Raw genomic sequence first — 26,165 nt, forward strand, 5'->3', positions numbered from 1 at the left:
ATTTGGGGAACACCACCATCATGAACCTGTGTTGCTCTAATATGCCCCGGGCGTTGGGCCAGGAGCTGAGGATGAGCAAGGGAACAGAACAGAGGTGCTTTGCAGCGAGGTGGTTACTGGAGCGCTGGGACAGGAAGGAGGGGCAGAGAAGGCTTCCCGGGGAGGGTGCATAAGGGGCGTCCCAGGCAGAGCGTCGCCACCGTCCGGTGTAAAAACCGGTATCCCAGCCTCTTCGGGCCGCCTGCCTTGCCATTTCCCTCCAGCTCCCATTCATTGCTTCCAAAGAAGGGAAGGGACTTGCCTCGTTTTAATTCCATTCTCCTCTATCCCAGAGACCCTAGGGCGGGGGCGACGAAAATGAGTGGTACTCTGAGTCAGAAACTTGTGAAGGGGGCGCGGGAGCCGGCAGCGGGTTGGGAGTGACGCGAGGGAAGCCGGGGGCGGGGAGGTGACGCGCGCGGGGACCTCGCCGCCTCAGCCCACGTGTCCGCGAGATTTAAAAGTTGGCAGAGCGCGGGTGGGTCAGTCTGGCGGCCGAACTGGGCGAACAGCGCGCCAGGGACGCAGAGGCTCAGCCAGAGCATCGCTTGGAGCGCGGGCTGGTGCAGTGCAGGGTCCCGGGATGCTGCGAGCCGCGAGCCGCCGCCCCGGGCCGCCCCCCGGTCAGGTGGCCGCTGCGTCCCCGCTCCTGCTGCTACTACTGCTGTCTTGTTGCGCGGACACCTGCGGAGGTAAGCCGACCCCGCGCCTTCCAGGGCACCCGCGCCACCACCTGGTCCCGCGCCGCTCCTCCCCGCTGTGATCGCCGCGCTCTCTTCCCTCCCTTTCTTGCCTCTTCTCTTGGCTTCTGGGATTTGCCACCCCCTCGTGCCGCAGGGGTCCCCAGGTTCTCGCTCTTAATCACAGGAGCGGGTCGGCGCCCGAGGGCAGCCAGCGGCGCAGGTGCCAGTGGCCGGGCTCGAGCGCGGACCTGGGCCTGGCCTAAATCCCCAGACCGGGCAGCCTGAGGTCGGTGGAAACTTGTAGGGCTCCCTCGGGTAATGGGAGTTAAAACAGTGAAAATGAATGCTTTTCCTTTGACTGCAATCGCTGGAGGGATTGACGGTGAAGCACAACTAGAGTAGGTTTGATAGGAAGCCTCTGCTGCTGATGCGAGGTCAACTTGCAAAGTGCTCAACTTCCTTGGTGAGTGATCTGTTCAGATAATCCCCAGCAATAACATGCCCCGTTCTGGCCGTATCGAAGGGGAAAGAGTCAGCTCTGTGCCTCGTAGGTTTTCAGGGACCAGATCAGGAAAAGGAACAGAGGCCTTCTTACAATGCGGAGTTGGAGAAGCAAATGTGCAAGCCGGGCTTTCAGTCAGTGCTACAGCTAAAGCCAGTGAAGGCAGATGTGGTTTGATAACAGTAGGGACTTCCTGAGCTTTGCTTAGAGGAAAGGTGTGGGAAAAGCAAAAGCAAGGTCAGGAAGGGGTGTCTGAAGCTTGGGAGACAGTGTAGAGCAGATGCAACTTGTTCCAGTGGAGAGATCACTTCCCTGTTCCCTTAAGGTTACCTTTCCAGGTACCTTGAGGGGACCATCCCTCATCTCCCAGCTCTGAGCCAGGGCCCCTCCAGCGCCAGCCACTGACCTACTAAGATTATGAATTTTCTAGCTTCTCAGCAGGTCTTCTTAGTTTCCCTCTGCTCTCCTTCCTGTCAGTAGGATAAACGAGGGCTGACTTTCATCATTGCTCAGAATGTTAGGGACTTGAAACCATAACTGTGGGGACCTTTCTTAGCATGTAGCCCAGCCCTCAGTTAGAGGTGGGGGAACTGAAACTATCATTCTTTTCCTAATTTTTTTTTTTTTTTTTGCTGTCCTTTCATTGTTTTCCCCCTTTCCTTAAGGAATTGGAGATGTAGGGAGGTGGGGACACCCGTGCTTGAAAAGTAAGGTAATTTGGCTATGAAATCTAAGCAGTCAGAAGCTAGGAGACCTCAACCTTCTCCATCACTTATTCAGCAGTGCTACAGCATGACTTATGCAAAATAATATTAATCTTTTTCAATTTTAAATTTGTTATTGGTAAAATTAGTTTGGTAATTTTTATCTACCTTATTAAGGAAGAAGATAATCATAGTTTAATTTTTTTCCTCTGTAAAGCAAATGTACTTTCCATGCATGTTACGTACTATATGCTTGCAGTGATTTTTGCATCAGTGGTAGGTAACTTCTTTTTGGGGGGGGAGGCAGGGAAATTTTCAGGCTTCTGGTGATTGAGCAGAAACTATAGAAAACAGCAACTCATTTCTAAAAAAGGCAAGTCTTGGGTTTTATTTTCAAAAGAGCATATCATGTGGTTGACCAGTCATCTCATAAATATCCCCAATATTTCTCAAGCAAAGGGATGAGATACCTCTTTCCCTACTACCCTTTTCTGTCTTCTTTCCCCTTCAGATCTGCTCTTGATACCAAAAAATTAATTTTATCTCTCTAAAAATGTGATGGGGAGGGAAGAGGGTGAATTTATCCTAGTATGATCTGCCCTAGTCCTGAGCCCCTAAAGATAGCACTGGAGGGGAAGCATGACATACATAAGCAAAACTGGGAGATAATCTACCAAGATTAATCATTACGCAATATGCAAGTGGATGTATTGAAAAACAACAAAGCAAATGCCACAATGCCAGAGGAAAAAAAAGTCTTGTCAATAAGTGCAACATCCTTGGCAAAAATGAGTTAGCAGAGCATAAAATAGCAATGGGAAGATAAAGGACCAGCCACAGATTCGGTGGCTGGAAATGGTTTACTATTCAGAGAACATTAAAATAAAGGACATTTCCTGAAAGAGGGGCACATCTGTATATCTGCAACAAACTGTCACTTGATGTGGCCTCTGACAATAAGTGATCAAGCGCCCAAGACTAAATTAAGAAGTGTCTTTTCCTACTCAGACCCCTATTCATGGAATAATTCTTAAAATTCAGTCAGCAGTAACAGTTTCTGACTTCCAAACACTACACTAGTTAAGTACTAGCAATGAGAAAAGAAAATTGATACCACTTTTAAAATAATCAAGTCTGTTTTTCTTTCTCTTACACATGGTATATTTACAGATCACAAGTTGTCTATCCATATTATTTGCATTAGTTAGATTGTACAGTATAAGACTAAAGATTTCACTTAACTAGATAGTGTGAAGTATAAATATCTTGCAACTGATTGATCAAAAACAGTGCAGTTTTTAGGGCTGTAGATGACAGTGGCACTGTCCCTGACAATACTTGGGAAAGTATCTAGTATGGCTATTTGATTAGTATAAAGCCCACATCTGGGGTATCTTGCGAGGAAAATCACATCAACGTTAGTTAACAAATAGACAAAGGGGGAAAATTTTTCCCTTATGTTTGGAATTCAGTCATAGGATATTAATGGTTTTCTATAAATTATAGATAAACATTTTGAAATTTTGGCTTCTCTAACCTTTTTACCCTGAGACTGTGTTTTGTGTAAGAGCCACAAAGTACCCCTTTTTGATTATATAAGTGCTTGGGACTAGGTTAGACATAATGGCAATTTTGGTGTGGCCCATGCAAGCTTGGGGACATGGAAGGAGGCAAACTCTCCATGCTCTTGGTAAGGCAGTGGGGAGGGGGAGCTTCCACTTTTACTGGAGGATGGGGGTTCGTCAGGAGAAGAAATAATATGAAACTGTATTCTTTAAACAGGAATGCCCTGTCAAACAGAGATTAACCATGGTATCTTGAGTGGAGAAATCAGAAGTACAGGCAGGTGAAGACTGAATCCAACAAGTGGAATTCCTTGTGTATTTCCCTGCATCATACTTGACTCTGGTTCTCATCAATCAAATACTGCTCTCTCCCTCCATTCCTCTTTCTTTTACCTTCCTATTTTTCAAAGCTGTGCACTCTTAGTAAAAACGGATGAGTAATGCATCCAAGCTGTAAGGAATGGGCCTATGGATTTTAGATTTTTTTCATGACAACATTCGTATCCCCCTTTTGGAAATATTCAGACTTGTTAGAAAGGTTACACCTAAAATGTGTATTTGAGCTCCCTAGTTCTGTCAAATAAGAGGCATCCTCTGTTTCTTTCTACAATGCGGAGCTCACTCCCCCTGGCTATTCACTGTTATTCATGCACCAGCAGCATCGGTATCAGGTATCACCGGGAAGCTTGCTAGAAATGCAGACTCTTGGGCCTGTCCCCCAGTGACTGAATCAGAAGCTCATTTAAGTAAGATCACCAGGTGTTTTGCATGAAAATTTGAGAAGCACAGCTTTATCCCTTCCTGAAAACAGAATCAGCTCAGAGTAATACCCACCAGACAACAGTGACTTTGGGATATACATTTGTGCTAGGGTGGGAAATATTTAATTGAGAAGTGTGTAAGTTCATTTGTCCACCTTGAATAGCTGTCCCATGAAAGGGGATTCAAACAAATCAACTCTCTACTATGGACTACATGAGCTCTGTAAGTTACTTCTATTGCTGGGTACAGATAATGTAGCTAAATACTATTACTATTATTAGAACATAGATTAAATACTAGCACAAATTTTTGTGCACTCAAGGCAAGACTTATCTGAAAAGTGTTAGAATTAGAAAAAAAAAATCTGTCAGGATTTGGAGTCTGGTTTGAAATCTGCTTCTGCTATGTATATATTTTGGTAATCTGAGACAAATTACTTAATCTTTCCTTCCTTCAATTTCCTCATCTTAAAATGGGAGTAAGTAGAATAGCTAGCTTAAAAGGTTGCTATGAAGGTTAAAGGACATGATACATTTTCTTTTCTTTTCTTTTATTATTATTATTTTTTTACTTCTACAGACAAGTTTATTGACCTAGATTGAACATTTTAGAAAAACATTTTCTAAATGTTTACTGTAATGTATAGTTAATTTTCCCAATGGTAGTTAACCCTGGATTTTACAACTAAGCCTATGATTTTGTTACCAAATGTAATGAAAAGCTTTTAAAACCCTTTAACAATCAATGGTATAAGTTTCACATTCTCCTGAATATATAAATTTGCTATAATTCACTTCTACTGATAAAGTTTGTATTGTTTCTAAGAGACCTTAACTTTTTATTTTCTGGAACATATTATCATTAGTCACAAATAATCTTATTTTTTTCTGGTGATAAGAATGAATAGCAGGAGCAGCATTTGTGAAACCAAATCTAATATGAAACTGACTCTTTCTTGTGAGTAAATTTGAATTTTGAAACAGTAAAACAATAAGGTTTAATATAAAGCAAAATAAATTTTTTATGTTTATGATCTGCCAATTTCCCAGAAAAAATTTTGTGGTGACTTTAGTTATATACCAGATACATTAAAATCACCAATGGACAACACATCTTTTATTCAGGTGCCATCTGAAAGTTGTAAAAATTTGTTGACTTAATATCACTGAACTGTCCACTTTAAAATGGTTAAAATGATAAATTTTCTGTTTTGTGTATTTTACCACAATTTTAAAAAAATGTGTTGTTTGACGATTTTTAGGTTTTATAAAGGTATTGTATTAGCATAACAATGAAAAATTTAAGACTGCCTCTAATCTCACTACCCTATCAAGCAATATTTACATTTTTATTTTCTCTTCCTATTGTCTAAAAACATAATTCCACATAGCTTCAATATAATTTTCCATTCTTATCTTTTCATACTAAATTTAAATTTTATGATTCATAGTTATACTTTTTAACATTGTATTCACAAGGTTTCATTGAGTTGGTCATTTTTTTTTTCAAGGTAACAGTAGTGTTTTATTTTTTTTAAATTGCACACATGTCTATAAACCTAATAAATAGGTTTTCTCTATTTTTTTTTTATACAGCAGGTTCTTATTAGTCATCAGTTTTATGCACATCAGTGTATACATGTCAATCCCAATCGCCCAATTCATCCCACCATCACCACACCCCCAGCCGCTTTCCCACCTTGGTGTCCATACGTTTGTTCTCTACATCAGTGTCTCTATTTCTGCCCTGCAAACCAGTCCATCTGTACCATTTTCTAGGTTCCACATATATGCGTTAATATACGATATTTGTTTTTCTCTTTCTGACTTACTTCACTCTGTATGACAGTCTCTAGATCCATCCACGTCTCAACAAATGACCCAATTTCGTTCCTTTTTATGGCTGAGTAATATTCCATTGTATATATGTACCACATCTTCTTTATCCATTCATCTGTCAATGGGCATTTAGGTTGCTTCCATGACCTGGCTATTGTAAATAGTGCTGCAATGAACATTGGGGTGCATGTGTCTTTTTGAATTGTGGTTTTCTCTGGGTATATGCCCAGGAGTGGGATTGCTGGGTCATATGGTAGTTCTATTTTTAGTTTTTTAAGGAACCTCCATACTGTTCTCCATAGTGGCTGTATCAGTTTACATTCCCACCAACAGTGCAAGAGGATTCCCTTTTCTCCACACCCTCTCCAGCATTTGTTGTTTGTAGATTTTCTGATGAAGCCCATTCTAACTGGTGTGAGGTGATAACCTCATTGTAGTTTTGATTTGCATTTCTCTAATAATTAGTGATGCTGAACAGCTTTTCATGTGCTTCTTGGCCATCTGTATGTCTTCTTTGGAGAAATGTCTATTTAGGTCTTCTGCCCATTTTTGGATTGGGTTGTTTGTTTTTTTTAATATTGAGCTGCATGAGCTGTTTATATATTTTGGAGATTAATCCTTTGTCCGCTGATTCCTTTGCAAATATTTTGTCCCATTCTGAGGGTTGTCTTTTCATCTTGTTTATGGTTTCCTTTGCTGTGCAAAAGCTTTGAAGTCTCATTAGGTCCCATTTGTTTATTTTTGTTTTTATTTCCATTACTCTAGGAGGTGGATCACAAAAGATCCTGCTGTGATTTATGTCAAAGAGTGTTCTTCCTATGTTTTCCTCTAAAACTTTGATAGTGTCTGGCCTTACATTTAGGTCTCTAATCCATTTTGAGTTTATTTTTGTGTATTGTGTTAGGGAGTGTTCTAATTTCACTATTTTACATGTAGCTGTCCAGTTTTCCCAGCACCACTTATTGAAGAGACTGTCTTTTCTCCATTGTATATCCTTGCCTCATTTGTCATAGGTTAGTTGACCATAGGTGCATGGGTTTATCTCTGGGCTTTCTATCTTGTTCCATTGATCTATGTTTCTGTTTTTGTGCCAGTACCATATTGTCTTGATTACTGTAGCTTTGTAGTATAGTCTGAAGTCAGGGAGTCTGATTCCTCCAGCTCCGTTTTTTTCCCTCAAGACCGCTTTGGCTATTCGGGGTCTTTTGTGTCTCCGTACAAATTTTAAGATTTTTTGTTCTAGTTCTGTAAAAAATGCCATTGGTAAATTGATAGGGATTGCGTTGAATCTGTAGATTGCTTTGGGTGGTATAGTCGTTTTCACAATATTGATTCTTCCAATCCAAGAACATGGTGTATCTCTCCATCTGTTGGTATTGTCTTTAATTTCTTTCATCAGTGTCTTATAGTTTTCTGCATACAGGTCTTTTGTCTCCCTAGGTAGGTTTATTCCTAGGTATTTTATTCTTTTTGTTGCAGTGGCAAATGGGAGTGTTTCCTTAATTTCTCTTTCAGATTTTTTGTCATTAGTGTATAGGAATGCAAGAGATTTATGTGCATTAATTTTGTCTCCTGCTACTTTACCAAATTCATTGATTAGCTCTAGTAGTTTTCTGGTGGCATCTTTAGGATTCTCTATGTATAGTATCATAAAGGACATGATACATTTTAATGCTTAGCATAGAGCTTGGCATCAAGTAACTGCTCAATCAGTATTAGTAGGTGCTATCTTTATTTTTAAAAACTTCTCTATTTTTTTAATTATTTGATTTAGGTGTGGTTGAAATCTTAGACAAATTTATAGTCTTCTACTAAAGGATGTTTTCTTGATTTTAGTAAAGGTAAATGTATACATATAAAGAAAACCAGTAATTACATTTAATATTTATAATTTATATAGCATGAATTAGAAAATTAAACCTATGAAGAAAATATTATTTTGGAGGATGTAGGCTAGTTAAAATTTTATTTCAATAATAATTAAGGCCTTACCAAGTAATTCGTTTTTAAAAAATCTTGTTTGAGATACAGTTTATGTACAATGAAATTTATCTCTTTTAAGTATACAACTCAGTGATTTTTTTTTAACATCTTTATTGGAGTATAATTGCTTTATAATGTTGTGCTAGTTTCTGCTGTATAACAAAGCAAATCAGCTATAAGTATACATATATCCCCATATGCCTTCCCTCTTGCGTCTCCCTCCCACCCTCCCTATCCCACCCCTCTAGGTGGTCACAAAGCACCAAGCTGATCTCCCTGTGCTATGTGGCTGCTTCCCACTAGCTATCTGTTTTACATTTGGTAGTGTATATATGTCAATGCCACTCTGTCACTTTGTCCCAGTTTACCCTTCCCCTTCCCCGTGTCCTCAAGTCCATTCTCCACGTCTGCGTCTTTATTCTTGTCCTGCCCCTAGGTTCTCAAAACCATTTTTTTTTTTTAGATTCCATATATATGTGTTAGCATACGGTATTTGTTTTTCTCTTTCTGACTTACTTCACTCTGTATGACAGTCTCTAGGTCCATCCACCTCACTACAAATAACTCAGTTTCATTTCATTTTATGGCTAAGAAATATTCCATTGTATATATGTAGTACATCTTCTTCATCCATTCGTCTGTCTATGGACATTTAGGTTGCTTCCATGACCTGGCTATTGTAAATAGTGCTGCAATGAACATTGTGGTACATGTCTCTTTTTGAATTATGGTTTTCTCTGGGTATATGCCCAGGAGTGGGATTGCTGGGTCATATGGTAGTTCTATTTTTAGTTTTCTCAGGAACTTCCATACTGTTCTCCATAGTGGCTGTATCAATTTACATTCCCGCCAGCAGTGCAGGAGGGTTCCCTTTTCTCCACACCCTCTCCAGCATGTATTGTTTGTAGATTTTTTGATGAGGGCCATTCTGACTGGTGTGAGGTGATACCTCAATGTAGTTTTATTTACATTTCTCTAATGATTAGTGATGTTGAGCATTCTTTCATGTGTTTGTTGGCAACCTGTATATCTTCTTTGGAGAAATGTCTATTTAGGTCTTCTGCCCATTTTTGGATTGGGTTGTTTGTTTTTTGATATTGAGCTGCATGAGCTGCTTGTATAGTTTGGAGATTAATCCTTTGTCAGTTGCTTCATTTGCAAATATTTTCTCCCATTCTGAGAGTTTTCTTTTCGTCTTGTTTATGGTTTCCATTGCTGTGCAAAAGCTTTTAAGTTTCCTTAGGTCCCATTTGTTTATTTTTGTTTTTATTTCCATTTCTCTAGGAGGTGGGTTAAAAAGTATCTTACTCTGATTTATGTCATAGAGTGTTCTGCCTATGTTTTCCCCTAAGACTTTGATAGTGTCTGGCCTTACATTTAGGTCTTTAATCCATTTTGAGTTTATTTCTGTGTACAGTGTTAGGGAGTGTTCTAATTTCATTCTGTTACATCTAGCTGTCCAGTTTTCCCAGCACCGCTTATTGAAGAGACTGTCTTTTCTCCATTGTATATTCTTGCCTCCTTTATCAAAGATAAGGTGACCATATGTGCATGGGTTTATCTCTGGGCTTTCTAGCCTATTCCATTAATCTATATTTCTGCTTTTGCGCCAGTATCATACTGTCTTGATTACTGTAGCTTTGTAGTATAGTCTGAAGTCAGGGAGCCTGATTCCTCCAGCTCCGTTTTTCTTTCTCAAGATTGCTTTAGCTCTTCGGGGTCTTTTGTGTTTCCATACAAATTGTGAAATTTTTTGTTCTAGTTCTGTGAAAAATGCCATTGGTAGTTTCATAGAGATTGCACTGAATCTGTAGATTGCTTTGGGTAGTATAGTCATTTTCACAATGTTGATTCTTCCAATACAAGAACATGGTATATCTCTCCATATGTTGGTATCATCTTTAATTTCTTTCATCAGTGTCTTATAGTTTTCTGCATACAGGTCTTCTGTCTCCCTAGGTAGGTTTATTCCTAGGTATTTTATTCCTTTTGTTGCAGTGGTAAATGGGAGTGTTTCCTTAATTTCTCTTTCAGATTATTCATCATTAGTGTATAGGAATGCAAGAGATTTCTGTGCATTAATTTTGTCTCCTGCAACTTTACCAAATTCATTGATTAGCTCTATTAGTTTTCTGGTAGCATCTTTAGGATTCTCTATTTATAGTATCATCATCTGCAAACAGTGACAGCGTTACTTCTTCTTTTCTGATTTGGAGTCCTTTTATTTCTTTTTCTTCTCTGATTGCTGTGGCTAAAACTTCCAAACCTATGTTGAATAACAGTGGTGAGATTGGGCAACCTTGTCTTATTCCTGATCCTAGTGGAAATGGTTTTAGTTTTTCACCATTGAGAATGATGTTGGCTGTGGGTTTGTCATATATGGCCTTTATTATGTTGCAACTCAGTGATTTTTAAGTAGACTTAAGGAGTTGGGCAGTCATTTGCCTATTAATGTTTTCTTTAATGTATTGATTTGAAAGAGTTCTATATTATAAGGATATTTACCATCACATTTTATTAAATATGTTTCATACATTTCGGGAGTTTTCATTTGTCTTTTAATTTAAATTAATTTGTGATTTATGCTAAAATAAGTTAGGATGAAGGTGGTCAAAAGGTACAAACTTCCAGTTATAAGATGAATAAGTACTAGGGAATGTAACATACAACATGATGACTGTAGTGAACACTGCTCTGTGGCATATTTGAAAGTTAAGACAGTATATTCTGAGAGTTCTCATCACAAGGAAAAAAAACATTTTTTTTTTTGGGTATCTATATGAGGTGATGGATATTAACTAAATTTATTGTGATAATCATTTCACAATATCTGTAAGTCAAATCATTATGCTGTATACCTTAAACGTATTCAGTGCTGTATGTCAATTACATCTTCGTAAAACTGGGAAGAAAAGAAACAGAAGAAAAAACTGATCCTCACTCATCATAGTTAATGTGCTACAACATCATACCATTTACATAAATTTTATCTGATACTTCATCATCCAAATTCTATTTCAGGATCACACTAGCAATACCCTGGAGGCATTGTCTTACTTGAAAAATGTTATTTCAGTTAGTTGAATATCATTCTTTACAAGATTTAAGTCAAACAAGGTCCAGCACTATATCCAAACCAAAATAGATGTGTCTGTAATAAATTTCTGCCCCTGCATTATTCATACATAGTGGCATAGATGATTCTTCAAGCGTTCTGAATTAAGTACAATGGATTTCTCACTTTTTTATGTTCTGCCGTATAAGCCTTTTTGTACTTTTACTTCTCCTTAACAAATAAAGTGTTGTTTCATCTCCACCAAAAAAAAAAAAGTTGTGCAGCTATCACAACAATACAATTTTCCATCACCCCCCAAAGATCTGTTATGTCCATTTGCAGTCAATCCGCATTCCTACCCTCAGCCCCAAGCAACCACTAGTCTTTCTATCACTATAGGTTTGCCTTCTCTGGACATTCCATATGAATGGATTCATACAGTATTTGATCTTTTGCATCTCGCTTATTTGATTTAGCATGATATGTTTGAGATTCATCTCTGTTGAAGCATATATCAGTAGTTCATTCCTTTTTATTGACAACAGTTTTCCATTGTGTGGATGTACTACATTTTGTTTATCTGTTTACCAGGTGATGGACATCTGGATTGTTTCTGCTTTGAGCTTATTATGAATAATGCTGCTATGCACATTCATGTACAAGTTTTGTGTAGACATGTAAGAAATTCACTCTTGAGAGTAATGTCTTTGTAATGTTTTAAGGTTTATTTAATAATTATGTCTCTTTATACTAAGTCAGATATTGAAATATCTAGTTGAAATAGGAGGGTAGTGATGTACAGTGAAAAATGAGAAATATCATCCAAAAGTAAATCAAAACTTTATCATCCAAAACTTTATTTTTAGGTGCTCCAGTATTGCCTCAAGGATTACAGCTGGAACAAGGATTACAGTTGTGGAATGAGGTAAAGAATTATCCTTACACAAACTAGTGGAAACTTTACCCTTTTTAAAATTATCATGGTAAAGTGAAATAATGTAATTGAGCTTTGGGACAACTGTGATTTTACTGACATTCTGAATTCAAAATTATTCTCTTTATCAAGTGAAAGAAGGAAAGATGAAAAAGAAACCAAAAATACAGTAAGTGGTAAATTAAGGTGGCAGAAATATGTCCTAATAATAGAGTAATTATAATAAATATGAATGTGCTAAAATACACCCCTTAAAAGAGATTCTCAGGCTGGATTTTAAAAACAGATTTAGCAATATGATCTCTATAAGAGTCACACTTAAAGCAGAAAACGAGGGCTTCCCTGGTGGCGCAGTGGTTGAGAATCTGCCTGCCAATGCAGGGGACACGGGTTCGAGCCCTGGTCTGGGAGGATCCCACATGCCGCGGAGTGACTGGGCCCGTGAGCCACAATTGCTGAGCCTGCGCGTCTGGAGCCTGTGCTCCGCAACAAGAGAGGCTGCGATGATGAGAGGCCCGCGCACCGCGATGAAGAGTGGCCCCCACTTGCCGCAACTAGAGAAAGCCCTTGCACAGAAACGAAGACCCAACACAGCCATAAATAAATAAATAAAAATTAAAAAAAAAAAAAAAAAAAAAAAAGCAGAAAACGAAAAATGGCTAAGAATGGAAAGTGACATACCAAGCAAATATAAACTGCTAGAAAATTGGAGTAGCAGTCTTAATATCTGATAAAATAGAATTCAAATACACAAACCATTTTAATAGACAAAGCGGGATCTTATATGCTGATAAAAGAACAACAGAGCAAAAAGATACAGCCATCATTAATATATATTAACAGAACAATCTCAAAATTTATTTAACAGTTGATAGAAATTCAGGGAAAGATAGATAAATGAACATTTGTAGTTGGAGATTTTAATATTCCTCTCTCAAAACTGATAGTTAAAGCAAATAGCACACAAGTAGATATGTCAAAGACACAACAGTACAATTAATAAATTTGAATTTGAACTATTAGAAATATTTTTAAAAACCTGTACTAAACAGTATGAACATTCTTTTTGAGAATAATTGGGGCATTTTAAAAACAGACCATGTCTTAGAAGACAAAGAAAGTTTTCATGAGTTAGGATCCATTTTAAATGTTTTCCAATCATAATGCAATGAAGTTAGAAACTATTAACAAAAGTATAACTTAAATATCCCATCTGTTAGGAAAATATGTGGAATTTCGGTAAATAGCCCTAGACTGAAAAAGAATGACATAAAAATATTATGAGTCAAAATTTGTATGCTACAACTAAAACAGTAGCTAGAAAGAAATTTTAACTTCATATATATTTATCAGGAAAAAAGAAAATTTAAAAACAAATATGCTTAGCATTCAACTGAAAAATGTGGGGGAAAAGAACAACAGAGAAAATTCAAAGAAACAGGAATGAAGTAAATAATAAAAATAAGGGCAGAAATAAATATTAAAAAGAGAGAGGAGAGAACAAATCAACAATATTAACAAAATCATATGTTTGTTCTTTCAAAATGTTAATAAGCACTGGCAGTACTGATTTAAAAGGCAGAGGAGAAGATAAAGATAAAAAAAGACATACACTGAAAAAGGGTAGATCACCAAGAAAAAGAGAGATTTAAAAAATGTTTTATACGATATTTGCTTTTCTTCTTCTGACTTACTTCACTCTGTATGACACTTTATAGGTCCATCCGTGTCTCTATAAATGACCCAATTTCATTGCTTTTTATGGCTGAGTAATATTCCATTGTATACATGTACCACATCTTCTTTATCCATCCATACCAAGGGGGAAAGTGGTGGTGTGGGAGGAATTGGGAGACTGGGATTGACACATATACATTATTGATACTATGTATAAAATAAACATCTGATGGGAACATACTGTAATAGCACAGGGAACTCTACCTAAAGCACTGTGGTAACCTAAATGGGAGGGAAGTCCAAAAGAGAGGGGATATCTGTATGTTTATGGCTGATTCATTTTGTTGTGCAGTGGAGGCTAACACAACATTGTAAAGCAACCATACTCCAATAAAAATTAATAAGAAATAAAAACAGAAAAAAAATTTTAAATAAGTATTATGGACAATTGACTGGCGAAGTTTGCACAACTCAGTAAATAACACTAAAAACTAGTGAATTGTGTCATGTTGGTCTGGAGTCATCATACTGGTCTAGACAAAAATTATCAGCTAAGGGATGGACAGTGGTGGGTCATGACTTGTAATTTAAAAAGTCCGTGGCTGTAAAGGCCCTATGGAAAGACCCCTTGTTATTTGTAGCTCTGAACCAGAGAGTTCCTATATTCTGTGGTTCAGTTTGAAGGTCTGTATTCAAAACATGAACTTTAGGTCCAGTAACAAGGTAGTTAGAGTATAGATTTACTGCTTTACCTATCAATGACATCACCCTCTAAACTGATAAAGAAAAAAACAGATTGAGGAGACTCAGTGCCCCTCTAATCTGGTGGGACTCCCATCCTGCATTAGTCCCATAAACCCACAGATCTAGGGCACATCTCAGGGAGAGAAAAGAAGGGCGCTGGAAGCGGCACCTGTTCTATTACCTAAGGCATTCTCTGCTCTAACTAGTTGAGTTATAGCCTTCATCTGAGGTAAGCTAATTCTTGCTACCGTCAGGGTTAAATTCTGACATTTATCTTGACCCACAAGCCTAATTTCTGTGTGTACATATATATTCTCTAGAAGGCTATTATATCAAGCTGTTATTTTCTTTCTAGATAAACGGGATAATAGCTTAAAAAAAAAAACTAGTGAATTGTACACTCTAAATGGGCAAATTATACAGAATCTGAATTATATTTCAGTAAGCTGTTACCCCCACCAAAGTATTATGGACAGTTATATGGTAATAATTTTGAAAACTTAGATGAAATGAATAAATTCCTAGAAAAATATCTGATGCCAAAAAGGTGCTATAGTAATACAATAAGCACTGAAGAAACAGTTTCTTCTTTCCTTCTAATCATTGGCCAAAGGCCTCCAGTACTATGTTACACAATAAATGTAACTAAAGCTTCTCCATAGGGTATAAATTTGCTCTAGAATTTTGTTATATAACCTTTACCTAGTTAAGGAATGTCTATTCTTCTCCTATCTTCCTAAGAGTTTTGTTAATCCTAAATAAAATGTGAACTTAATCAAATATTTTATCTGCACCAATATTGAGATAAGCAATATGCCTTTTCTCCTTTAATCTATAATCATGATAATTTACATTAATAAATTTCTCGCTCTTAAACTATTAGAGCTAAGATGAGAATTTAGAAGAGTTTTGGATATAATACCAATATACAATAATCAATAACATTTCTTTTCACTAGGAAAAAGTAACATGAAAATATTACATCATTCACAATGGCAACAAAAACTATAAGTATCTAGGAATTAACCAAAAATACACAATAGCTTATGGAGAAAAAATTAAATTTTAATAAAGGAATTAGAAGATAATGTGAATATATGGAGAGACATTCTTTACTTTTGGATGGAACAATTAATTTAATGTAATAAAAATATCAATTCTCCCTAAATTAGTCAATGTAAACCCTATAAAATCAATGCAACCCAATCGGAATTCCACTTAACTTTTTTTTTGGAAAGTTTATAAATTTAACCTAAAATTGATGTGGAAAAATAAAGGTCTACAAATGGCTAAGGAAATTTTAAATATAAAGAGCTAAGAGCCAGAACTTGCCCTACCAGATATCAAGATATACTAAGAAACTGTACTAATAAAAAAGGTATGGTGAGGGCGTAAGAATAGATGAACGAACCAGTGGAACTGAGACTAGAGCTTGGAGAGTTTAGCAGACACTGTCAGTGCCTTGTCATATCCCTTTGTCATTCACCATTCTAGCACACTCCAAACTTACTGTTTCTAATTGCAAGCACATGTGACTCTGCCTGTTTGGCCTGTGCTCAGGACAGATCAGAAGTGCCTGGGACCAAATGCCCCCACCACAGGAATAGCCATCAGTTGGTGACCCAAGAGAGTAGGTGAATGAATACCTTAGCTGCCTCTCCCCTCAGGTGGGATAACTCTGAGATGTATTCTGCATTGTGTCTCAGAGTACCCCAGACAGATTGATCCCAGTTACAATGGTGGTAACCTGCTTGATAACATACCCTTGACTGGATTCCTTCCCTTCCCTGTTTTACTTCTCCACTCTTCTACCAGTGCTTTTTGGGTTATCTTCCAAATGATCTACTCATAGCCACATCCTTATCTCAAGGTCTCTTTCTGGGGGAACCCAGCCTAAGACAACCTAAGACAAATGCATGTGCACATAAACTTAACTTATAATAGAAGTAACACGAAAATTCAGAGGCAAAAGGACAGATTGTTCGGCAAATGAGGGTTGAGAAACTGGCTCACTGTATAGAGAAACATAAAATTAACACCCCTTACAAAGGTAGGCTCCAGGTGGATTAAAGGTCTAAACATACAGGGTAAAATTATAGAGTTAATAGGAAATATCTTTTCTATTAGGAAACCATTTTTGTGAGCTAGGAGCAGGGAAAGTCTTCTTTCCACAAATTTTAATAAGTTTTTCCATAAAAAATTTCCATAAGTTTTTCCATAAAAAACTTCCACCATAAATTATAAGGCCAAAAACATCATGATTTGAATTACATTAAAAGTAAAGATTTCTTTCAACAAAGGACTCCCTTGAAAAAATGTAAGAGCCTTAGAAAGAAGATATTGACAATGCCTAAAACTGATAAGGAATTAGTTTCTAGAATATCTAAGAAATTCTAGCTAATTGGATAAAGACAGGACTCCAAAGTAAAAGTAGTCAAAGAATAGAACAATTTACAAAGAGGAAACCTAAAGACCAACGAGCATCTAAAGAGATGCTCAAATCCATTAGTAACAATGACATGAAAATTAAGACAAAAATATTGTCACTTTCTATCCGTTAGACTGGCAAAAAATTGAAATCGAGAGAATGGCAAACGTTAGCAAGGATGTAGGGTGTAGGAATCCCCATGCATTGCTGATGAGAGTATCAACTGGTGTAGCCATCTGGAAAGCCGCCTAGATACCCCTGTGGTTTAGCATGCCCTCTCCTGAGTGTGTAGCCCAAACATATTCTCCTACAGAACCATATGTGGAGGACAGATACAAGGAGGTAATGCGAGGAGTGGAGGGAACCGGCCTCGCATCACTGGGGAGTAGGTAGGCAACATGTGGTGCATGCACATTATAAATACTCTCTGGCAGTTAGGAGCAACACGCTAGAGGTATCCAGGAGCAGGGAGAGATCTTAAAGTATAGTGTTAAGTTTAAAAAAGTAAGAAAATACCATATGTGCACAGCAAACAGCAGTACAGATTTTATAAGAACATAAACAGAGGATACACGTCAAATACATTAGAAGAGCTGCTTATGGGAGGATGGTATAGGAGTATGAAATGGAAATATAAAAGGATAAATAAAGTGAGTCCAGTGATGATAGCAAGCTATGAACTGAGGAGAATACCCTTTATACCTAAGCCACCCCCTAACAAAATACATAAGGGCAAAGAAAGACAGATGATAAGGGCCAAGTACTAAAGAGTCTTAAATAGCACAGAAATTTGTAAGACTATTTTAAGGGCCTCTGCCTTGGTATATCATAATACATGCTTGAAAAATATAAGCAAGATGAAGAATAATTTAAAAACAGATATTAATGTAGAGTACAGAAACATTTAGTTTAGCTTGAAATTATATTTCTGAGGAAAATCTTTGAAAAAAACTTTTAGATGATAATGCTGGGGAAAAAACTCAAATGGAGCTGTAAAAGCACTATACATTCTTTTATAGAAAAAGATATTTTAAGAAGATGCTAAGAACATATAGTTAAGCTTTCTGCTGGAGGTTTTAAATATTACATAGCTATTCAGATGCTAGAAACACATACTTTTCAAACCGTATACAGAGACCTAACCATTTTCAAACGGGTTCATCGATGGACTCCACAGAGTTCTCAAAAGCATTAGTGGCACTTAAAACCATTAGGGCCATAAGCTGAGTGAAGTGAACACATGCTTACCCAAAGGGAAAGGGGGAGGGCAGTGCAGCCATGCCTTTTAAAGAAAGGAGAACAAAGACTGAAAAGCTTTGCACTTATCTCCTAATTTGATTAATTGGTGTTTTTTCTTATTCTGGTGTTTTTATTCAAGCCATATTGATGCACTGATTAGTGAGCCCTGAAGTTCAAGGGTCCGCTGTCCTTGGACACGGCCACCTCATACAAATGAGCAGCCTGGGCTGGGGGTGGACAGCTTTCCCCTTGAGCATGTAAAGTCTTCAGATACCTAAACATCACAACAATTTCGAGAGGGACCACTTCCTCCTACCCTATTAGAGCAAATTAAATCGCATTTGGGGGGTGATACATAAAGCATTAGTCACAATTTGAAGCTTAAAAGGGTACCTTTTTCGCTTTCCCTTCTCAATTGACTTCTCTTTTTATTTTTTTCCCCACAAACTCAATGCAATTTAATTAAAGAATATTTATTGAACACTTATTTGGGCACGTTAGATAGCCCCTGCCCTCAAGAAGTTTACCACTGTCTCTGTGTGTTTGTATCCATGATTCTGGGTTTGTATGGCATGGAAGAGGGAGCAGGTGCATGGACACAAGGGACAAATAGAATAAAACATTTCTCCCAGTATTTGTGATATATAGAGAGGATAAGTTCTGTGAACATGAAAAGGAGACATAAACGTATGCTTTTCTATCATACCGTATACCTTTGTTATTCTCTAAATTACAGAATTATATATATTAGTTCATGTTCAACTTGGAAACCAGAGGAGCTTAAGAAATTATGACTAAAGGGTATGATTATCCCCCTTCAGTTTAGTGTGAGAATGGCAATTAAATTAAATTCAACAAATTCTGAAACTAGACAGGGGCCCCTGAGATGTTATGCCATAAATAGGACTCAACCTAAATCATCCCAGACAGACAAGAATCAGTACCATTTTTTCCAGTCCTGTTTTAAAAGGCCACCAAAGAAATAAATGCCATAGATAACTCTAGACACCTAGCTTAGTGCTTAACGTCTCAGCACAGTTTTTAATGATTAGTATAAATCTCATACTACAGTTTAAGGTTTCTTTTAAGGATAAAAGCCGAGGACAGAGCACTGGAGCCTACCTGGCTCTTTGGTGGGGCTAATTGTGGACTCTGGGAGGGCTCACGCCAAGGAGTACTTCCCAGAACTTCTGCTGCCAGTGTCCTTTTCCCCACGGTGAGCCACAGCCACCCCCCGCCTCTGCAGGAGACCCTCCAACACTAGCAGATGGAAGATTCAGACAAAACCGATCAAACCTCACCTGTCTACTAGTGCAGCCCATCTCAGCATCTCTCGTTGCAAAACTCATCTCTTCGCCGAAAGATAGAATCACACACAGTGCCTGTGGCCCTCTAGAACTTCCAAATAATGAGGAAAGAATTGCCAGCATGCAAATTCAGACAGTCACAAAATTTGAAACCGTTACTAATGTTGTTGGATATTTAAAGGGCTCGACATCTCCAGACCGTTATATCATAGTTGGCAGCCATCGTCATACCGCATACAGTTATAATGGACAAGAATGGGCCAGCGGCACTGCCGTCATCACAGCTTTTATCCGGGCCTTGATGTTAAGAGTCAAGAGAGGGTGGAGACCAGACCACACTATTGTTTTCTGTTCATGGGGTGGAACAGCTTTTGGAAATATTGGCTTGTATGAATGGGGAGAGGATTTCAAGAAGGTTCTGCAGAGAAATGTTGTGGCTTATGTTAGTCTCCACAGTCCTGTAAGCGGTAACTCAAGTCTCTACTCTGTAGCTTCCCCATCTTCTTCAGCAACTGGTAGCTGAGAAAAATAATTTCAACTGTTCCAGAAGAGATCAGTGCCCAGAAACAAATATCAGTTCTGTACAGATGCAAGATGATGCCGATTACTTCATCAACCATCTTGGAGTTCCCACCGTGAGGTTTACTTATGAGGACATCAAAGCATTAGAGGGTCCAGGTTTTCTCTCTGAAGGCTTTTTCCCTAAATGTGCAACAAAAATTGAAGAAATGGATCCTTTTTTCAACCTTCACGAGACCATTACCAAGATCTGGTGTACCCCCAGCAGAGCTTTGTAATAACATTCAGCAGAAAGTGCTTCACAAATGAGTGTGCATAACAGTGGAAACAAGGTCTTTGGCAAGGCCTCCTAAGCATGTCATCAAAACTCCACAGAGGGACTTCCCTGGTGGCTCAGTGGTTAAGAATCCACCTGCCGATGAGGGGCCACGGGTTCAATCCCTGGTCCGGGAAGATCCCACATGCCGCGGAGCAACTAAGCCCATGCGCCACAACTACGGAGCCTGCATTCTAGAGCCCACGAGCCACAACTACTGAAACCCATATGCCTAGAGCCCGTGCTCCACAACAAGAGAAGCCACCGCAATGAGAAGCCCACACACCGCAAGGAAGAGTAGCCCCCACTCACCGCAACTAGAGAAAGCCAGCACGCAGCAACAAAGACCCAACGCAGCCAAAAATAAATAAATAAAATAAATTAATTAAAAAAAAAAAACTCCACAGAAAGGAGCCCTCAAGATAAATTAGGAGTGTGGGATTAACATATACACACTTCTATATATAAAATAGATAATCAACAAGAACCTATTATACAGCACAGGGAACTCTACTCAGTCTTCTGTAATCACCTATATGGTAAAAGAACCTGAAAAAGAATGGATATATGTATATGTATAACTGAACCACTTTGCTGTACACCTGAAACTAACATAATGTTGTAAATCAACTGTATCCCAATATAAAATAAAAATTAAATTAGTTGGCAAAAAACAAAAAAAGCTGAGGACAGCTAGTTGCCAAGCATAGTTCAGTAAACCTTCACTGTAAAATAGAACTATTTTCTCAGGCTGGCTTCTTGGTAGAGAACTGGAAGATGGCCCATGTTGTGTAAGACTTTTTACTTACGCTCTTTGTCATTTAGCACACATGCTATTATCATGTTAATTTAGATGGTGTGATTAGATTTATATGGAGATATGATTAGATTTAAAGAACCACATAGCAGGGTGCTCCTTAATTTTGAGGCCATTCTTTAGTCACTACTCACGTTTCTCAGGCTGAATAATACCAGCAGTTTTTCCATTCAATGTTTGAAGCATCTTTATGCTCTGATGATCCCTACTGACTGTTAATGGGGATGTATATCCCTGTGCCTGGGGGTGAATCTTGGGGAGATCCCAATTCCAGGACTTCCTTAGATAGTTTAAAAGGCTCCTGCCTCCCCAATCCAGAGTCCTGAACAGTCATGGAACTTTAATTAATGTTGCATAGGTAACTTGACTTCGTAAAATCTGCTTCCCGTTTTTCGCTATCTTCTCTCTGTTTCCAAGATGTAACTGGCATTTTTGTTTTCTACAGATAGATAATGCTTGTTTGTCTTTCCTGTCCATGGATCCTCTGCCTCAGGTAATTCCAAATGGAGGTGTTTCATAGTGATGTAAGCATTTGTGTCATGCTGAAATACTCCATCTCTCCCTTTGGACCCATCATTATTTTATGGACTTACTAAAATGTCAACATATTAGAAATTATTACATCATCTGCAGGTAATAATGAGTGCTATGAGTTTATGGTGTAAAGTGTTAGGGCTTTTATCTCTAAGAAAAATAGATTTGCAGATAATATACCCATATTTTTGAAATTAAAATGCTAATTTCAAAATCAAATTCTGTGTTAGATTAAAAATAATGAATCCATTGCTCTATTGGGGGACTACTATCCTGGCCCTCAATAGAGTTTGCAACCCATGGAGAGATGAACTTACAGAGTCAGACTTAGGAGATCAAAATATCATTGTAACTGAAAAGTCAATTTGTGAATGTGGCCTTAGATCTGCTGCTAAGTGTGTCTGCTAAAACTACCCCCAGAATTAAACTGAGGTTAGACTGTGACTCAAGCCTCCTGCCAGAATCAGGTTTTCTGCCACGGGGCAGCAATAAGGCAAGAACAACTGGCCAGAGAGCTGGCTCTCTAAGAGGAAAGGGCTCAACAGAGCGTGCCCAATTTCCTCCTCTCAGTCATCTGTCAGGTAACTCACTCCTCTTCCCGCAGGAAAGAGTTAAGAGGACTGGGGAGAGAGGAGTGTGGGTCTAGCTTCTGTACCTGGAAATGATACAGACCAGTGTTCTTGGCCTTCCCTAATCAATAGAAATTGACTAGAGGCCAGACAAGAAATTCAGGCAAAGCTTTACTGGGGCCCCTGCTGCAGCAGGGGGAGCTAGAACAAGTAACAGGTGCCCTCGCTCACTCTCCGAGGGGGGTGAGCTGGTTCCTTATATGGGGTGAGGGTAGGGGTGTGTCCAGCGGTCAGGCTGGAGGGGTGGCTTAAGTGTTTGGCCCACTCCTCTGGTGGTGTTGAGTGCAGGGAGCATGCTCTGTACCCTGCTTTTGCCCCCCACACCCTGTTTTTTGCCCCCAGCTCTTCAGAAGTGGCAGTAAGGTTTTTTGGTCTGTTTGTATCTTTTTGTTCATAATTTGCCCCAACTGTGCATACACTCAGTTATTTTTAGTCCCACATAGTTTCTTTGTATTTTGTTGGTCAAGGAGAGGTCTGTCCAGGTGCAAGCCTTGCAGCAGTGCAGCAAAGGGTCCCAGGTCCCAGCAGTCTCAGAAACACGAGCCGCGGGAAATGTGTGTCCTTCTTACACGTCTCTACTGGACGCTGCTCCCTCTGTCTGCAGCTCTGTCTCTGAGTGCAGGTGTAGCAGAGTTAGGCTTGGTGTCTTAACTTTCTTAATCAGCATCACTAAGTCTCCTGAACAGAGGAGAGGGCTCAGCAGAGGCTCTTGGTTCAACCTTCTCAACACAGTCAGCTGTGTGCCTGGGGTGAAACCCTACATGGTCTGGCCAGGGCGCGATGCCTGTCCTTCACGTAGTCCTTCCAGAATGTCATCCTGGCCGGTGTGGAGAAGCAGCCTTTCTCCTGCCTCGACCGGTTCCTCAGCCTGCAGAGGATCACTTGCAGCAAGTTAGAGGCATTAAGTGGTAAAGCAAGACCAGAATCAAAATAGACAACATTTATGAATGATATTTCGAATTGCTTGAGGAGCATTGACGGATATATAACATGTGGTGGATATTAATCAGCACACAAGCTTTTGCATTACATTGGAAATTCAGGAACACCCTCAGAATCACTTTTATGTCTTCAAAATTAAAAGGATGAATTTTAAAGCACTCATCTGAACACCATCAAGGTAAACTAAGCTTTTATTGGATTTGGAGACTGTACCTTTTGAGGAGAGCTTTGTAAATTTACTATGAAATCTTTTACACTAACTAATACCATTTTTTAAAAATCATTAATTTCCTGTTAACTGTTATTATATTATGTATGTGATTATCTGAATAGTTCTTCAAAACATTTTTGCCAAATAGAAAATAAAGGCTCTTTAAAAGGTCCACAAATAAAAAATAAAATATTAAAAATCTCAGATGAGAAAAATTCTTAAGAATAGTTGTAGCTCAGTGAATAATGGCTTCATGTAAAAAGTTGCTGGAGAAAATGCAATTTGTTTTGAAACTTTTTCTGTCAAACTTCAGTCTTGTTGCCAAGCCTCAGCTGGCTTAGAAGATGTTTTCTAAGGAGACACTCATATATCTAAATTTATTCTTCTTTGAGTTAAGAGACACATGGTATAACTAGATTTTTTTAAAAATTATTTTGTATTTTTTCAGCATTTCTAGATGGGCCATAAGAGGAAGTTTCAGGGATTTATTTCTAGATTTTTCTGGGGTGAACTGCACACCCAATCCTGAAGGGAAAAAGTGAGAAAAGATGTATCACGCTCTACTTCTTCTCTCATCCAACTCCCAACCGTAGGCTTAACAGTCAATACCAGTGCAACACAGGGATACCTATAGATCAGACGACCTAGCCGTGTGTAGTATTGGGCAAGTGAGAGTCTCTTAGAATCTCACTTGCTTTATATGTGAGAATAACAATTCCCATCCTGTATATGTCAAGCTGTGTTTTAAAGACAAAGTGTGGATTATGTATATGAAAATGTGTTATAATTTATTGAAATACTACTTAAATATGAGCCATTTAATACTATTAATAAATATCCCAACAATTTGCATTGGGCAGGCAAACAAATAGAAGAGAACAAAGCAGGCCTTTGACATGCTAGGTGGGATACTCAGAGAAGCTGTTTCATGACTCCAACTGTATCCCTAAACTACAGCCAATCCTGTTAAACATGTGCTGTTGTTCGAAGGGTGAGGATCTTGCTGGCTCTGAACAATCCTTTGACACGTCTTCTGAATTAGCGGTAACTGCAGCTGTTAAATCAAGCTTTACAGGTCACACATTTTTCAGTGCTACTATTGTTAACTAATTGCTCTGTATGTGGCAGTGTTAAGAGCTTTACCTGCGTGTAATCCTTCCAAGAATTCTGCATTGATGTTATCATCCCCGATTTACGGCTGCAGGAACTGAAGTTTAGAGAGGTTAGGTAACCCGCCCAAGGTCACACAGCTAATAAAGGGGAGAAATGGAATTTGCACTGCTCTGGAGTTGCAGGCCGCTCCACTCCACAGCCCTACCCCACTCCCACACTGTTTCAGCTCCTCATTATTTCCCATATGTATTTATTAAGTAATCAATTACTCCTGGTGCGATTATGCTGAATTCTGTGCAAGGTAGGTTTCGCCCCTGCTTGTCCAGTTGGGCTCCTCCTCGCCACACCCAGCTGGCTGCAAACCATAAGAGCCCTGCCCTGCTTCTGTGCTCAGGTGCTTAGAAAACCCTGATCCTGGGGTATGCAGTCAGCAGCCTGGAAGCGTGGGAACTCATACTAGGTGCACCATACACGGCTTCTTCTCTTCCAAACTCCCATTGTTTGCGAGCAATTGAAGGATTTTCAAATTAGCCAGTAATGAGTACTATTCAGCGAGGCTCACCACTTTGGCATGTAGATTCAGACTTTGCTGCAAGGTGGGAAGAATAATCCTTCTTTTGGCACTGCCTTAGTTACTCTCAGTCATAGAATTTCATAGAATTTTAGCAAATTCTGAGAATTTTGTATCTGGACCCACAGTGGAAGCCTTAATCAGTGCATATAGACAATACAAAACTTTTATATTTTCCTGGTTGGAAGGAAGGTTTTACTTTTAGGAGCCAAGTTTTTGTCATGAGAGAAATCAAGGGATTCCAACAGAGTGTCAATGGGCCACAAGGATTCTATTTGGTGTAGTTGTGTTGCAGGAAGGGGGACCCCTTCCAGGGCCCGAGAGTGGGCTCTTGTCTAACACTCGGAAATGAATTGTCCGAGGAGACACATGTGCTGACAAAGCAAGAGACTTTATTGGGAAGGGGAGCCCGGGCGGAGAGCAGCAGGGCAGGGAACCAGAACTGTTCTGCCACGTGGCTCGCAGTCTCGGGTTTTATGGTAATGGGGTTAGTTTCCGGGTTGTCTCTGGCCAATCACTCCGACTCAGGGTCCTTCCTGGTGGCGCGCGCATCACTCAGCCAAGATGGATTCCAGCGAGAAGAATACTGGGAGGTTGGTAGGACATGTGTAACAGGGAAGAACCACATCTAATTACATGTTGCATCTGTTTGTTTTACTTTAACCTTTGCTTCCCATTGCTTTTGTTCACTAAAAGGATATTGTCTCCACATAATGGCCTGCCTCGGGGAACCCCGCCCCTCTGCCCGAATGTTAAACCAAAGTGCCTTTGTTCAGGGAAACATCCAGACCCTGTCCACCTGTGGATGGCTGCAAGAAAGAAGAAATTAACACATCCCCTCCCCGAGGCTGGCCATTCCAGGGGATATTGCAAAACGTATGAACCTTTTTACTTTACTTCCTAATCTCCTCCCCCTCTCTGTGCTATAAAAGAAACTGGCATCCAAACCCCGATAAGATGGTTATTGTGAGACATTAGTCTGCCATCTTTCCAAATAAAGTCGTATTCCTTGCCTCAGCACCTTGTCTCCAATTTATTGGCCTGTTGTGCGGC

The 26,165-nt window shown here is 39.0% G+C and overlaps 1 protein-coding gene across 6 annotated transcripts in view; it reads left to right on the forward strand.

The window, feature by feature from the left end:
• NMU (neuromedin U) overlaps positions 1-26,165 on the forward strand; it is a 187,831-nt gene that overhangs the window by 146,900 nt on the left and 14,766 nt on the right. For 5 of the 6 annotated variants that reach the window (XM_059924094.1, XM_059924092.1, XM_059924093.1 and 2 more), the window contains 3 exons: positions 11,998-12,056; positions 21,558-21,605; positions 25,889-25,988. In XM_059924094.1, coding sequence (XP_059780077.1) covers positions 21,565-21,605; positions 25,889-25,988 — 141 coding nt within the window. In that variant the 5' untranslated portion in view covers positions 11,998-12,056; positions 21,558-21,564. Of the gene's footprint in view, positions 1-546; positions 732-11,997; positions 12,057-21,557; positions 21,606-25,888; positions 25,989-26,165 lie in introns of those variants that run through there. The other variant, XM_059924091.1, reaches the window with a different exon arrangement.

Source organism: Balaenoptera ricei, chromosome 5 (genome assembly GCF_028023285.1).
Source record: "Balaenoptera ricei isolate mBalRic1 chromosome 5, mBalRic1.hap2, whole genome shotgun sequence".
NCBI lineage: Eukaryota > Metazoa > Chordata > Mammalia > Artiodactyla > Balaenopteridae > Balaenoptera > Balaenoptera ricei.